The 13,859-nt window shown below is 38.7% G+C and overlaps 2 protein-coding genes across 8 annotated transcripts in view; one reads left to right on the forward strand and one right to left on the reverse strand.

The window, feature by feature from the left end:
- COL4A5 (collagen type IV alpha 5 chain) overlaps positions 1-4,180 on the reverse strand; it is a 272,590-nt gene extending 268,410 nt beyond the window's left edge. For both annotated transcript variants that reach the window (XM_072816545.1, XM_072816544.1), the window contains exon 1: positions 3,757-4,180. In XM_072816545.1, the coding sequence (XP_072672646.1) occupies positions 3,757-3,837 (81 nt within the window). In that variant the 5' untranslated portion in view covers positions 3,838-4,180. The remainder of the gene's footprint in view (positions 1-3,756) is intronic.
- A 1,032-nt stretch (positions 4,181-5,212) lies between these two features.
- The window catches only part of COL4A6 (collagen type IV alpha 6 chain), a 288,595-nt gene continuing 279,948 nt past the window's right edge, over positions 5,213-13,859 (forward strand). For 5 of the 6 annotated variants that reach the window (XM_072816546.1, XM_072816548.1, XM_072816547.1 and 2 more), the window contains exons 1-2: positions 5,214-5,799; positions 5,997-6,048. In XM_072816546.1, coding sequence (XP_072672647.1) covers positions 5,789-5,799; positions 5,997-6,048 — 63 coding nt within the window. In that variant the 5' untranslated portion in view covers positions 5,214-5,788. Of the gene's footprint in view, positions 5,800-5,996; positions 6,049-13,859 lie in introns of all 6 variants that reach the window. The other variant, XM_072816549.1, reaches the window with a different exon arrangement.

A 13,859-nucleotide genomic window follows, 5' to 3' on the forward strand; every position in this document is an offset into this window, starting at 1 on the left:
CATCAAAAGCCAAATAAAAACAGAAAAAAGCATACACACTCTTACACAGTCAAAGGACATATATGTATATAAATATATGCATGAGACTAAAGTTATATAGATAGTTGACTAAATAGAATTGGATATGATGGGTAGGTAAATTGGTAAAAACAACAAAAGTAAACTGGGCATCTTAAGCACAGTGCCACCATTTACACATATCCTGTTTTATCATAATAGACATGCTAATGAAAAGATCAGTATATTTAAAATTATTATGGAAACTGACTAATTAAAAGAAGAATAAAGCCATCTTTATTCAAAATATTCATCCACCACAATTTATAGTTGTTTTATAATTCTAACTTTTTATATGTGACTGTATAAATCATACAATCTACAACAATTGTTTCTAGACTGCCTTTAAATTATTTCTGTATATGTAGACATATGCACAGAAATCAAATGGATCTCTATTATGATCCCTTATTCTAAATCTATTTCCATTATAGATGCTATATATTTCCAAAAAGATGCTACTTTTCTTAACATCAGCAGGAAGAGATGTAATCCATTATCATTTTCATTTCACTTCCTGTATCTCCTCCACCAAAAAAAAAAAAAAAAAGTAGCAGAGATCCAAACATTCTGAAGATCAAATAAATCTCTATAGACCACATGCAAAGGAGGCAGTATAATACTGGCATTGAGGGTAAAGAATTTGAAGTCAAACTGTCTCAATTTCCAGCTCTACAACTTAGTAACTATGTGATTTTTTGAAAGTCACTTAACCTCTATAGCTTTCTTGATCTGTAAAGCGGGGATAACAATGATATGTATCTCATAGGTCTCTTGTGAAGATTAAATATGATAATGTACATTGCCATATTACCACAGCCCTTAGCACTTAGTAAACACTCAACAATGTATGTTATGCTCACAGTGTCAACAAAAAAACTTCTTATAGAGCAGTTAATTCATAGTAGACTTCAGAGGAAAAACTGTTCCTGGTAACAAAGGACACTACTACACTCAATGAGTTGTTGCCACTCGTCACAAAAAAAGATAGTACATTTAGAGAAACCTATCCACTGCACAAAAAATCATTTGTATTTGTATGGCAGGAGTAATACAATTTTACAGACCATACCTATAAATCTAAGCACATATCCTATTGACAGTAAGTGCGGGTATAATTACCTTTACATAAAAGTATGTTATTTCCACCATTAGAAATGACTTTTACAACGTAAACCTGCCTTTTTCTCTTACAGCTAACCTTTTCAGCTTAAAGGTTACTCTATCCCACCTACTAAACACTCTACCTAAAGAAAAAAAAATCTTCCAAATATTTGTGATATCCCAATTTGGCATGACTTCAGAGATAAATCATTTAACTATGAAAAATTAAAGCAATTTAAGTATCAATGTTCTTCCTGATATAAAAGTACCAGTACCAGACTACTTCAGTCAACCATCAGTCAACCCCACCACCATCCATTTTACTCTTCAGAAGTTCACCAATATCCCCAGCACTAATATGGAGGAAGATACCATCCATATCTTTGAGATGATTAAAACATTTCATCTAACTAGGATATTGATATGTTAAGCAGAAAAAAAACTGGCTTTCTTAGAGGTACAATGTCCTAATGATAGAGAAATGGGATATAAAATGTTCTTTTAAAATTATATAGAAAGAAAAAGGTAAAAAACTGCATGGTATGTTCTGTAACTACTTCATGAATACTCAATCATTAGAGTCCAAGAAAACAAGCTTGATCCTACAGTTTGTCAACCATAAAAAAGAAATCTCACTTTTAATATAAATTGATCTAATACAAGTGGATGTATGGTATTGTTATACATACCTGTATGACTGGTATCGGGTACACATTTACTAATAGCAACATCAGAGGAAAAAAATCAGAAATATTTAATCAAACATCCACAAAACCTTTGGCCCTGTGCCAAATATAAGCAGTAAGCACCAAAAAGATGTTTTTAAAAGTATTTTCAACAACACAATTGTAGTTTTATAGGGGACAGGGAGGGGATTCTATAAGCACTATTGAGTAGCAAAACCCTATTAAGATGCTCTGCATCAAAAAAAAACAATTATAAAAAAAGCGATTCTAAGTTATCTCTAATTTTTCAGAGGAAAAATTACAAGTGTAGTTGAAATTCATGGTTTTCCAGCAGATTTGCTATTATAATTATGTTGTGCTTAGAGTAATATGAAAGTTGGTTTTCATGCCTTGAGTACACATTTTCTAGAGGATAAAAGGACAATGTAATCTGAGGTATGCTGAGTGTATAGAGAAACCCAACAGCTAAATTAAAAGTGAACCCAGATAATCCATAACATAGCAGCTGCATGTATAAAAAATTGGTAAGTCACTCAACCACAGAAGGCCTAAGCCATGATCTCACATTAAAATGTTTTTTTAAAGATTTTATTTATTTATTCATGAGAGACACACACACACAGAGACAGAGACAGAAACACAGGCAGAGGGAGAAGCAGGCTCCATGCAGGGAGCCCGATGTGGGACTCGACCCCAGGATTCCAGGATCATGCCCTGGGCCTAAGGCAGGTGCCAAACTGCTGAGCCACCCAGGGATCCCCACATTAAAATGTTTTTAAAATCAACCATTATGATCACTCAAATATAACTTTTTAATCGTTTGTCCCAAACTTCACTCTTTGGAGGTTAAGTGAAATGAAGGATGATGGGCTTCAGGCTGGAGAATATTTTAACAAGGCCATTTTCCTTTACATCTGCCTCATTCCCAGAAAGATAGTGAGTGGGACTACCCAGAGATCCTTTGGCGTTTTACTGTACATTCCTAAAACTGAGTGGAACTTTTTGCTCTGTCATGTCACAGGTGCATCCTCCTTCCACTGTCCTTTAAATCAGTACACTCAATCTCCTTTCAAAACAGAGAATTCTTTTCTTTTCAATAGGTAATGGGCATATTCTCAATTTGTTTAGGTGCCTTAACAAGTTTCTTAAAAAAAAAAAAAAAGTAAACAACAAACACCCAGAAATTTCAAAGGAAGAAATAAAGAAGGAAAGCTGCAGAAAACCTGAACCTGAGGCCATCAGTCTTTACCTGCTTCTTTGTTGTTACCTGATCATTTGCCATTAAGGATGTCAAAAGGGGGACACAGTGTCTACACAGGTTTTAGTGTCAAGAGGTGGGCTCCTGTGGCTTGATGAAGGGGCAAAAGGGAAGCACTTCACGGGCGCGCCCCACTTTGATGTAAGCTGGATTTCGAAAAAGACAAAATAGTAAACTACAGGCCAGCTTTAAAGAGTGCGTGGGTTGGGTACAGCTAGTGTAAAGGTTAGCCGGCAGGCAAGGGAAACCATACGAGGGCGGAGGCTGGGAAGGAAAAGTTTCAGCCACCCTCCGGAGCCTAGCGATTTACCAGCGTGCGGACCCCCACCCAGGCTCTGCTCTGGCCCCCAGAGCAGGAAGTTGCTGGAAAGCAAGCAGCCCTATTTTTAAACGTACACCTCTCCCTTGGGCTGGAGAAGGCTTGAGTTACCAGAGTTGTAAATAATGTTTCTTCCTAAGCAAGTGAGGGCAGATTGGAATTCTCTAGCCAAGGCCGAGGAGAGAGGAAGGTAAAGGGACAAAAAAAAAAAAAAAAAAAAATTAAATTTAAATCTAAAAAAAATTTTAAGAAGTAATTTCTGCCCTGAGAGTGAGGTGACTGGTGGGGGGCGGGGAGGAGCGGGAGGGAGGTGGGAAGAAGGAAGGACTTACCGCAGCCTCTGCGGGCTGCCCCCAAAGACTCAGGGCCAGTAAGAACCAGCCGGCAGCCAGGCTGACTCCACGCAGTTTCATTCTTCTCCGGCTCCCGCAGCTCCTTCAGCACCCGCACGAGATCTCTGGCTAGCTCTGACCAACTGACATAATCTTGAGTTCGTGGGGAGAGAGCTAGAGGCAGAGAGGAGCAGCGAGGGTGTCCCAATTGTGCCCGTCGGCTTAGGTGAGGAGAAAGCTTTTTAAGAGTGGAGGGGGTGGGGAATAAAAAAGGAGACGCTCTCCTTCCCTCCCTCCTCCCCTCCCCAAAGCCAGTCTCTCGGGAACACTTTTCCCTTCTGTCTGAACGTGGAAACTTTTTCCTCACTCCAAGTCGCACAGCTCAACTCTCCGCCCTCTCTCCTCCCGCACCGCCCCCTCCCCACCAGCACTTTTGAGGATCACTCCGCCACCGCTTCAGACTGCACCAGCAACCTGCGAGGGAGTGACGCTCAGTTATTTGGGGGAGGGAAACTTCCAGATCAGTTGGCTGAGCACTCTGACTCCAATCGGGAAGCTTTTCTATTCGTTCACTTTCACCTTCCGTTGGCATACTCTTCCCTGCCCAGTCCCACTCTCATTGGTGAGAGCACCAAAGCCAATTACAAATAGACCTGAGCTGGGACTATTTTTTTAGCGGATGGGTCTTAGAAGAACTGAGAGTTTTTATTGTTAATGGTTAGAAACAAATTTTGGTCGCCACTTCCTGGGCTGCTGGTGTGCTTTCCACCCACCTGGTCGCAGGACAGTTTCTACATACGGTAGAATGTGTGAATATGTTAGAACTGTAGAAATATATTTATGTAATCAAATGTATTCTTGCAACCGAAGAATTAAGAAAATGAACCTAATTGTGTGTATATGAAAACTTGATGCGTGTTATAAACGTCTAAAATCGAGAAACATTCAGTAGATACTGCAATTATTATGTGGTTGCATGTTATTGTAATACAGTCACATCTTTTTATTTAACTACATTGCTAAATGCTATAATTTTTACTTTTTATATTGAACTAATGTAAAAGATACTGACTCTCTTTGCAGTTGCGTTTCAGAAGGATTTAAATAACTTTCGCGCAGTTTTCTTTAAAACTGACACACACACCGAATTGGAAACATATATAGAGAGTTAAGAGCAGTTGAATTGATGTTTCCGAAATAAAGTAGACTTGAGCATTACTTTGGTAATCCGGATTCAAAGATCTGTTAAAGTACTAACAGGCCAGAAAATACTTTGTGTGGACTCCTTGGAGGGTCTGCCAGGAATTTGCTCAATATTTCTTCACAACATTTCTCTTATTTCAGACTCGAATCTGCCGCTTGAGAGGCTTTCAAGGCTTTGGACCTATTCATGGGGGCCTACTTATCCATAGATTCTAATCAATTTTGGGTAGATTTAAAACTCCAGAAGCTACCACCACCAGCAGCACCCCCAAGAGCTGAATATACATACAATCAATTGGAATAAGTGTTGTATGCATTTGGGCTAGCGTGCATGGGCACTTTGGGGCCCATTGGCAGGAGTCCTATGCCCTAAATCTATTTATGTGTAATAGTTAACAGTGGTTCATGGAAGCTGCATAGTTGCTTAGAACTTAGTGTATAGGTCTCTATGGGCCTGCGCTTGAAGCTATGGAGATGCGTGGGAACGTTAAGTGCAGAGGTGCCTGAAAGTGAGAAAGACGCCTGGCAGCCCAAGGTAGGGGGGATGATTGACGGCAGACAGCCCCGCCCCTTTCCCCTCCATTCCTTCCTCTCCTGGTGTAGGGAACTATCTTTTGAGTGCGGCAAGTTGTAGCGGGCACCGCTGTTTTCCTTTGGGCACTTCTATCTAGAAGCTGAGTTAGTTTCTTCCAAAATGAGCCACTTCGTCCCCCTGGCCCGTCCTCCTGAATAAGGAAGCAACCGCCAAGCATCAGCGGAGCCCTGATGAGCCTGGGCTGTGAAGTCGCTTAGCTGTCTCTCGGGACCCAGCTCCGGAGGAGCCGCAAGCATGCACCCTGGGTGAGCTGTTGCTGCGCTGAGTTCCCCTCCCTCTTTCCTACTTTGAGCTACTTTGCCTACCGGGACTATACTTGTACTTATGTCTTTGCAGAGAAAGTGGGGGCGGGGCAGGCAGCAAAAAGGGGTCGGGGACTATGGACATAGGAGGACCCCGGAACCTAGAGAGTCCATGTTACTCACCCTTCCTCCTGTTTCAGGTTGTGGCTGCTCCTGGTTACGTTGTGCCTGACTGAGGAACTGGCAGGAGCCGTGAGTCTCTTTTCCGATCCCTCTCCCCCCTCCTCCTTTGAACCCCCTCTTCATTCCAGCTCCTGTGTTTGTGTTAGGGGGTTGCCGAAGGTTGCACTGTGAAACAGAGCTCCCATCACTCTCCTTTATAGTGGGAGTTAATGGGGTTCTTAGAGAGGGATAGCACAGTGTCACGCTTATGCCTTGGTGACTCAGGCATCTTCTGCCACAAAACTTCCTAATGCGTGGGGAAAATAAAAGTAGAAGACACAAGAGGCAGGCACACATATTTGAGCCTCTTCCCAGATGACTTAAGATAACTGACATATGATGCCTTTCTCAGCATCTATCTCCAAGGCAGAAGAAATGTGAGTTTGCCTGGTCTACATGAACATGAATTGGCACACAAGTTTGAGAGTGGGAGGAGAGCACAAGGAGTGGGACTTGAAAGTGCCAGGAAAGATATGGAAGTTAAACTTAAGTATTTGCTTGGGAGTCCTTTGATAGTACCAGATGACAACATCTAGACTCTAACTACCTGAACAGAATAATACCACATGATGATGTTCAATTTCTATCTGCTGTTACCTCTCACGGGTTTTCTGCGTCATCAGAAAGTTAAAAGGTAGGGATCCCTGGGTGGCGCAGCGGTTTGGCGCCTGCCTTTGGCCCAGGGCGCGATCCTGGAGACCCGGGATCGAATCCCACGTCGGGCTCCCCGCGCATGGAGCCTGCTTCTCCCTCTGCCTGTGTCTTTGCCTCTCTCTCTCTCTCTCTCTCTCTCTCTCTGTGACTATCATACATAAATAAAAATTAAAAAAAAGAAAGTTAAAAGGTAATGTTTAGAATAGAAAAAAAATATTTGAAAGTTAACGTTTCATAGGCTGCTTAGACATCATCCATCAAATCAGCTAGGGACTGCAGGCAAAGGAATTTCTGTAGACATTTGGTCAAGAAAAGTTAATGGACCCCAGAGAGTAAAGACATCTCCAGTGCAATTACGAGGATACTTTACCAAAGGTGGGGTGACCCGAATAATCAGAGATAGTGCAGTTTTCCAGTCTCACTAGCTACTTATGCTGGCAGAAATAAAGTTAACCGCTGAATTCATACATGAAGTTGTTTGACTATTGAGTCCTATTTCACTGCTGTATTTAATAAACTGATAATAGCCAGGGTCACGCTCCCTATAGATGACAGATTAATATATATTCCAAATATTTACCTTGTGGGTTTGACAATTTATAATGATTGGCTGTATTTCAAATACTTAAATATTTTAAATACTATTTATAGAGCCATACTTAATTCAACCCAATAAAATCAGCTAATATGTTTATTGGGGGAGGGGGGCGGATTACTTTGTCCTGGCAGATATCTTTAAGAACATGTCAGAATGAAGTGAAATGATTTATCTTGTGAAAAGAAAATGATGCCGGAATACTTGACTTTTAACATATTGTGACACCCTCTACCAGCCCCCCAACTCAGGACATCAGCTCTTATGTAAGTAAATTCTAGACTTTGTCAACAGGATTATTGATCTAGGGTTCTGTGTACTTCTCTGATTCCCCCAGTACACGAGTTTAGTTATGTGTTACCTGGAGGCTTAATACTGCATTTATTGGAAATGCCAGGTTTTGATTAGTTAACAATTTGTCTGGGAATCTTGCCACTTGTAAAAATGTTATGCTTGGGCAGCATACCTTCCAGCAAAGACTATTTTCAGACTCTAGATGATTGTATTCAGTGTACTTTTGGGGAAAAGCATTAACAAATCATTCTAGATGGCTAGAGACTTCCCAAACACTGCATCTTATCAGTTGATATCCTTAAAAGTCACTGGAGGATTGTGCTTTAATTCTTAGAAGTATTGAAGTGTGTCTCCAAAATCAAGCACTGCTTTGGTCTGTGGATTTCAGATTCTGTCTCATTGTTTTACGATTTCACCTGCTATGTCAGTGTGAGTGACCCTGGTAAGACTAAAATAAACCTTGAACTACACTGACAATATTTTTTACCTTATTTACATCCAGAGCTGCTTCATTCACTGTTACTTCTGAATATTTGGCAGTGTAAAGCTTTTTTTTTTTTTTTTCATTTTGGGGAAAATGGCAAAGAAAAAGAGGAGTACCGCAGGATAAGATCTCAAAAGGTGACTTTCTTTTAAGAATTTTATTTTTATTTATCCATGAAAGACAGAGAGAGAGAGAGAGAGAGAGGCAGAGACACAGGCAGAGGGAGAAGCAGTTTCCATGCAGGGAGCCCAACATGGGACTCCATCCTGGGCCTCCAGGATCAGGCCCTGGGCTGAAAGGCGGGGCTAAACCGCTGAGCCACCTGGGCTGCCCCAAAAGGTGACTTTTTTTTTTTTTTTTTTAAAGATTTTATTTATTTATTCATGAGAGACACAGAGAGAGAGAGAGACAGAGACACAGGCAGAGGGAGAAGCAGGCTCCATGCAAGGAGCCCGATGTGGGACTCGATCCCGGGACTCCAGGATCACGCCCTGGGTCAAAGGCAGGCGCTAAACCACTGAGCCACCCAGGGATCCCCAAAAGGTGACTTTTTTGAAGGGAAGTTTTTTTGTTCCCATTTACTCTTTGTAGTGGATTCTCATATATATTAGATGGTTCTCATCTCCTCTCAGTTCCAGTTTATCCTCTGGTTTGTAATGTTTTTTCACCTTTCAAATGGTTTTAGTTCTTTTAATTCTCTGTACCTTGTTTAACTAATATTAATGAAAAATAACTTACAAATAGATTTACACGGAGCTAGGTTGTGCTTCTCTATAAGAAAGTTTGTTTGCGGGCAGCCCGGGTGGCTCAGCAGTTTAGCGCCACCTTCAGCCCAGGTCGTGATCCTGGAGACCCGGATCCAGTCCCACATCGGGCTCCCTGCAGGGAGCCTGCTTCTCCCTCTGCCTGTGTCTCTGTGTCTTCCATGAATAAATAAATAAAATCTTAAAAAAAAGAAAATTTGTTTGCTGTGAGAGTTTGGATGCCAATAATAGAATATTGGTGAGCATTTGAGATGGGGTCTTTTAGGTGCTTTTGATTGTTCTTTGTCAGAGTTTATAAAGCAGTGTTATTCAAGGGGATGGGAAGCTAAATGTCAAAATCTGGGATTAAAGAATGAGTTTCCATTAAATTTCTTTTAAAAGAGTGATGATCTTCTTTGAGGTAAACTACTTGCACAATTTATCTGAATGAGATAGAGCCTAGGATTTCAGAATATCCATAATCGTTTTTGGTTATTAAGTGCCTGAGACACAGCACACAAAGATTTATTCAAACATAGTCTCTAACTCTCTAGGATGTTACTTTCTCAGACAATGATGGTCATTATGTTCCTTAAAAGATAAGATACCTAATGATAAATTACTATCTGTATGTGTCTGCATTGTGTTAATGTAAAAACTAGAAAGATTTGTATATCACCATGGGCCAACATGTCTAGCAGTTAAAATATGTGACCAAAGTAGTCAGGGTCCTTATTTTTTCTTCCCACTTTGCCCCTAATCTACTTTCATGAAACTTCTAATACAACCAAGCATCATTAAAGCCAAAGCCTAGCAAGAGTTATTTGGGTGGAGAAGAGGCAAAAGGGAGAAAATATATGTCTGGTTATCCCGTTCTGTAAAGAGCATACATAAAATGCCTTAGCCGTATTCATATCAAAGTCTGATTGAAATACAAACTTCTTTCCTTAAAGTTGTAATTTGCCCAAGTTGGTCCTTTCCACTGTGATATTCAGTCCTAATTACAGCCATTGAAGTATGAATAGAGTGCTCGAGTTTATCAGAGATGGAAAAAGTTTCTTCCTACTCTAAGGATCAAGAGGAGTATTTGCCTTGTTTAGGGCTGTGTCTCTAATAATTCTTTCTTTTTTTTGAAAAACAACTTATTGAGATACAATTTAAATACCATAAATTCACTCATTTTATGTATACAAGTCTATGATTTTTAATAAATTTACCAAGTTGTGCAACTGTCACCATATCCAGCTTTAGAACATTTTCATCACCCCAGTAAGATCCTTCATATCCAGTCACAGTTAATCCTCATTCCCACCCCTAACCCCAAACAAACATAAATCTACTTTTATACCTCTATAGATTTGTCTTTTCTGGGCATTACATATAAATAGAATATAATTCTATTTATATAGAATCCTATATAAATAGAATTATATATAGGATTATATAATATGTGATCTTTTGTGTTTGGCATCTTTTACTTAGTATAATGTTTTTGAAGTTCATTCATGTTGTAGCATGCATCAGTATTTTACTCTATTGGTATTGGCTTTTAATATAGGTATTCCATTATGTATATACCCCATTTTTTGTACATTTACCAGTTAATGGACATTGGGTTCTTTCCACTTTTTGGCTATTATGAATAATGCTATTTTGAACATTAACATGCAGATCTTTGTGTGGACATACAATTTATTTTTCTTGAGGAGATATATACAAATGGAATTGCTAGGTCATATGAAAAATTTATATTTATGTTTATTTAAATCTTTTGCCCATTTTAAGATTGGCTTGTCTCCTTATTGAGTTGTAAGAGTTCTTTTTTTTTTTGTAAGAGTTCTTTGTACATACTGTATACAAGTCCTTTGCCATACATTACAACTTGCAAATATTTTCTCCCAAGCTGTAGCTGATGCCTGGTCTTTTCATTTTCTTAATATGAAATTTTAAAGTAGTCTTCTGCTTTGCATGCTAGCAAATGTCCTATATCAGTTAGCTATGAATAATCACAATATATAACATATGTGTGTGTGTATACAGACTATATTATCTTGGGATGACTAAGAATACTGATCCATATGTATGAGTACATCATCAAATGAATCTTCAAATGACTACATAAGTGGATAACACTTAGATGATAATGTAGCTACATTATTGACAGGTCAAATACAAACATATTTTGAAACAGGAGAGGAGGGGAAGTAGATATTATTTAATATGCTACTAAAGAAGGAGATATATAATTCCATATCACAAATTTGTTTTATTATATGTTTTGATGATTATATTTCAATATAATTCATTTCCACTGTAATCCTATGTATTCTATTGGATACATTAAAAAATATTATTCTGAAAAGGAGTCCATAGGCTTCACTAGACTGCCAAAGTAATCTGTGACATTAAAAAAAACCCTAGTTATAGTGTTGGATATTATTTTATTTTTTATTTTTATTTTTTTAAAGATTTTATTTATTTATTCATAGAGATGCAGAGAGAGAGAGGCCGAGACACAGGCAGAGGGAGAAGCAGGCTCCATGAAGAGAGCCTGACATGTGACTCGATCCAGGGTCTCCAGGATCATGCCCTGGGCTGCAGGCGGCGCTAAACCACTGCACCACCAGGGCTGCCCAGTGTTAGATTTTAGAATAAACAAGTTGTCACTTTCTAAGGCTTGTTCAGGGATGAGGGCATTTGTATTGACTATGAATACCAATAGTCTGTTAGATTTTAGGTACATTATGGAGTCTCCAGCAAATATTCCCTTAGGTACTATAATCTTATAATCAAGCCAGATCACAGGAGCTAAGTATGCTATTTCCCTAATGACTTCATTAATATAAGAATGAAACAATTCAACATCATCTTGTAAGTCCTTGCCAGAGTAATTAGGCAAAAAAAGAAATAAAGGCATCCAAAATGGAGAGGAAGAAGTAAAACTGTCACTATTTGTAGATGACATGATGATATATGTAGACCCTAAAGACTCAATCAAAAAACTGTTAGAACTAATGAATTCAGTAAAGTTGCAGGATACAAAATTAATACACAAAAGTATGTTGCATTCCTTTACACTATTAAAGAACTATCAGAAAGAGAAATTAAGAAAACAATCCCATTTACAAATACATCAAACAGAGTCAAATACCATGAAGTAAGTTTAACCAAGGTGAAAGACCTGTCCATTGAAAACAAGACATTAGGGATCCCTGGGTGACTCAGGGGTTTAGTGCCTGCCTTCACGCCCAGGGTGTGATACTGGAGTCCTGGAATGGGGTCCCACATCGGGCTCCCTGCATGGAGCCTGCTTCTCCCTCTGCCTGTGTCTCTGCCTCTCTGCCTCTCTGTGTCTCTCATGAATAAACAAATAAAATCTTAAAAAAAAAGAAAACAAGACATTAAAGAAATTAAATAAGACACAAATAAATGGAAACATATTCAGTGCTCATGGATTGAAAATAATTATTATTGTTAGAATTTCCATACTATCCAAACAATATGCAGATTCCATGCAATCTCTATCAATATTCAGTGGTATTTTTCACAGAAATAGTACAAACAATTCTAAAATTTGTATAGAGGGATCCCTGGGTGGCGCTGCGGTTTAGCGCCTGCCTTTGGCCCAGGGCGCGATCCTGGAGACCCGGGATCGAATCCCACGTCTGGCTCCCGGTGCATGGAGCCTGCTTCTCCCTCTGCCTGTGTCTCTGCCTCTCTCTCTCTCTCTCTCTCTCTCTCTCTCTGTGACTATCATAAATAAATAAAAATTTTTAAAAAATGTGTATAGAACCACAAATGACCTCAAATAGTCAAAGCAATCTCAAGAAAGAAGACCAAAGCTGAAGGCATCACATGCCCTGATTTCAAATTATATTATAGAACTCTAGTAATTAAAACAGTATGATATTGTCATAAAAACACATAGATCAATGGAGAGCCCAGAAATAAACTCACACATATATGGCCAATTAATCTCTGACAGAGGAGGCAAGAATATACAATGGGGAAAGGACAGTCTCTTCAATAAATGGTATTAGAAAAATTGGACAGCCACATGCAAAAGAATGGAACTAGATCAATATCTTAGAGCATTCACAAAGATTAGTTCAAAATGAATTAAACACTTAAATATAAGATTTGAAACCATTAAACTCCTAGAAGAAAACACAGGCAGTAAGTTCCTTGGCATAACTCTTAGAGATGATTGTTTGAATCTGACATTAAAAATAAACAAGTGGGACTACATCAAACAAAAAAAGCTTCTGCACAACAAAAGAAACCGTCAATGAAATGAAGATGTACCTTACTGAATGGGAGAAAATAATTTCAAGTCATACATACATACTAATATCCAAAAAAATACAAAGAACTCATACAACTCAATAGCAAAAAAAAAACAAAAAAACAAAAAAACAAGCAATCCTATTTAAAAACTGGACAGAGGATCCAAATAGACATTTTTCAAAAGAAGACAAGACAGATGGCCAACAAGTACATACAAAGGTGCCCAGTATCATTAAACATCAGAGAAATGCAAATTCAAACCACAAAGAAATATCACTGCACACCTGTTAGAATAGCTAGTATCAAAAAGACAAGAGATAACAAGTGCTGACAAAGGTGTGGAAAAAAGAAAATCCATGTGCAACATTAGTAAGAATGTAAATTGGTGTGACTACTATGGAAAACAGTATGGAAGTTCCTCAAAAAATTAAAAATAGAACCACCATGTGATCCAGGAATTCTACTTCTGGGTATTTACCTGAAGGAAATGAAAACACAAATTTGAAAAAACATATATACCCTCATAGTCACTGCAGCATTATTTACCATGGCCAAGATGTGCAAACTACTTAATTATCCATTGATTCTGAGTGGATAAAGAATTTGTAGTGTGTATATATATCTACAATGGAATATCATTCAGCCAAAAAGAATGAAATTTTGCCATTTGCAACAACATGGATGGAACTCAAGGACATTATGTTAAATGAAATAAGTCAGACAGAGAGAGACAGATATAATATGATCTATCTTATTATATGTGGAACCTAAAAAAAGAAAAACC

Source organism: Canis lupus, chromosome X (genome assembly GCF_048164855.1).
Source record: "Canis lupus baileyi chromosome X, mCanLup2.hap1, whole genome shotgun sequence".
NCBI lineage: Eukaryota > Metazoa > Chordata > Mammalia > Carnivora > Canidae > Canis > Canis lupus.